The sequence below is a fragment of the Osmerus mordax genome, chromosome 10 (genome assembly GCF_038355195.1).
Source record: "Osmerus mordax isolate fOsmMor3 chromosome 10, fOsmMor3.pri, whole genome shotgun sequence".
Lineage (NCBI taxonomy): Eukaryota > Metazoa > Chordata > Actinopteri > Osmeriformes > Osmeridae > Osmerus > Osmerus mordax.
The window spans coordinates 3,192,776-3,194,297 of NC_090059.1; the positions used below are offsets into that span (position 1 = coordinate 3,192,776).

A 1,522-nucleotide genomic window follows, 5' to 3' on the forward strand; every position below is an offset into this window, starting at 1 on the left:
CCGTGCTTCGCCACCACCGGCTTCTCTTCCTGGAAGATTAAAAGTAACGACAGCTTCTCCCGACAGTGTTGCTGTCACATCGCTGGGCTGCGCTCGTCTCCGTGCTCAATAGAAAGAAAGAAAGAAAGAAAGAAAGAAAGAAAAAGAAAAGGGGAGGGAGGGAGGAAAAAGGAAGGAAAGAGAAAGTGTATGTTTGTGTGATGCCTTTTCTCTTTCCTCTCAAAGGGACTGGAGGGTGTTAAGATGGTGCTGCCAGGGGCAAACTGTGGGCTTGTGGCCATTCTTAGCTGAAGGGGGGGGGGGGGGTCAGAGGAGTGAATAGTGGGAGGGGGGGAGGAAAAAGATAGGAGGAAGAGGACTTGGACTTACCCCCCCACCCCCCTAAAAACAACTCAAGTCTAATTTGGAGCGAGTCACTTTTTTTTCTTTGTGTAATTGGAAATTTGTTTTTACTCGTTTTCTTTATTTGCTGTCATGCGCAGTTATTAAGCAGAAGGATGTGGAGACAACATTTTCCAGGCAAGGAGCATGTTTCCTGTTTTTCTTTTCTGTAATGTCTAATAAAGTGCGGCATGTGGGGGAGGGAGGCAGGTGAGGGGCTGGTGTGTGGGTGGGTGGGTGGGTGTGTTGTCGACTGACAATGTTCTCTTTTAGACAGTCACACGTGCGCACTGGCATTTTTTTTGTTTTGTTTTCCCTTCTTGCTGTGCATAATCTGTTAGCCTTGCACCTTTTAGAACCACGAGAAAGTAGGAGAAAGGGGGGGGGGGGGGGGTGAGGTCCAGTGGGTGTGTGTGCCATGGCCCCGGTCGACGCCTGCTTTTGTCCTGTGGATAGTGTGGGCCTTTCCTGGGCAGCACAAAGGCTGCCATTTACACAGAGGCAGGCACGGGGGGCCAGGCATGCTTGCATTTTTTTTCCCTGGCAAAGGGGGAGCTTGTTGGGGCTGTGGCAGGCAGCCGGATAGTGACAGAGGTGGGGCGAGCACAAACGGGACAAGTGGCCTTTGTATGGTCAACCCTTTTTTTGTGGGGGTGGGGGGCAAGGAGAGGGCTGCCAACAAATGGGGCTTACACCAACACCCACCAGTTCCTCTGTAGTGACCTTGCACCCTAACAACAACTGTGTGTGTTTGTTTGTAATTCCAAAGAGGTATTGTAGCCCCCCCCAGAACAGTGACCCAGGGCAGGCAACGTGCCAGCAGAAAGGGAAGAAAGGCCAGTGTTGTGTGACCCGTCAGCACATCTGTGCTTTATGCCAAAGCAGTCTATTACTCCACAGTCATGCCCCTGGTGTGTGCATGCTACTATGTATGTGTGTGTGTGTGTATGTTTGTGTGTCCGCATGCATGTGTGTTGGCTGCTTTACGCCCACATGCTTGTCGTCACTTGCATCACAAAGATCCATACCCAGATCAGAATCAGGATCCATATGATAAATGCACCGGCTTTAAGTGCACTTTCTCACGTACAACCCTACTGGGAGTGTGGTGGGCAGGGGGAATTCTGGTTAGTGTCCATAC

At 50.9% G+C, this 1,522-nt stretch overlaps 1 protein-coding gene across 1 annotated transcript in view; it reads left to right on the forward strand.

Annotated features, from left to right (window-relative positions):
- Nucleotides 1-342: 342 nt before the first annotated feature.
- ctbp2l (C-terminal binding protein 2, like) overlaps nt 343-1,522 on the forward strand; it is a 13,346-nt gene continuing 12,166 nt past the window's right edge. The window contains exon 1 of the mRNA XM_067245150.1: nt 343-519. Coding sequence (XP_067101251.1) covers nt 498-519 — 22 coding nt within the window. The 5' untranslated portion in view covers nt 343-497. The remainder of the gene's footprint in view (nt 520-1,522) is intronic.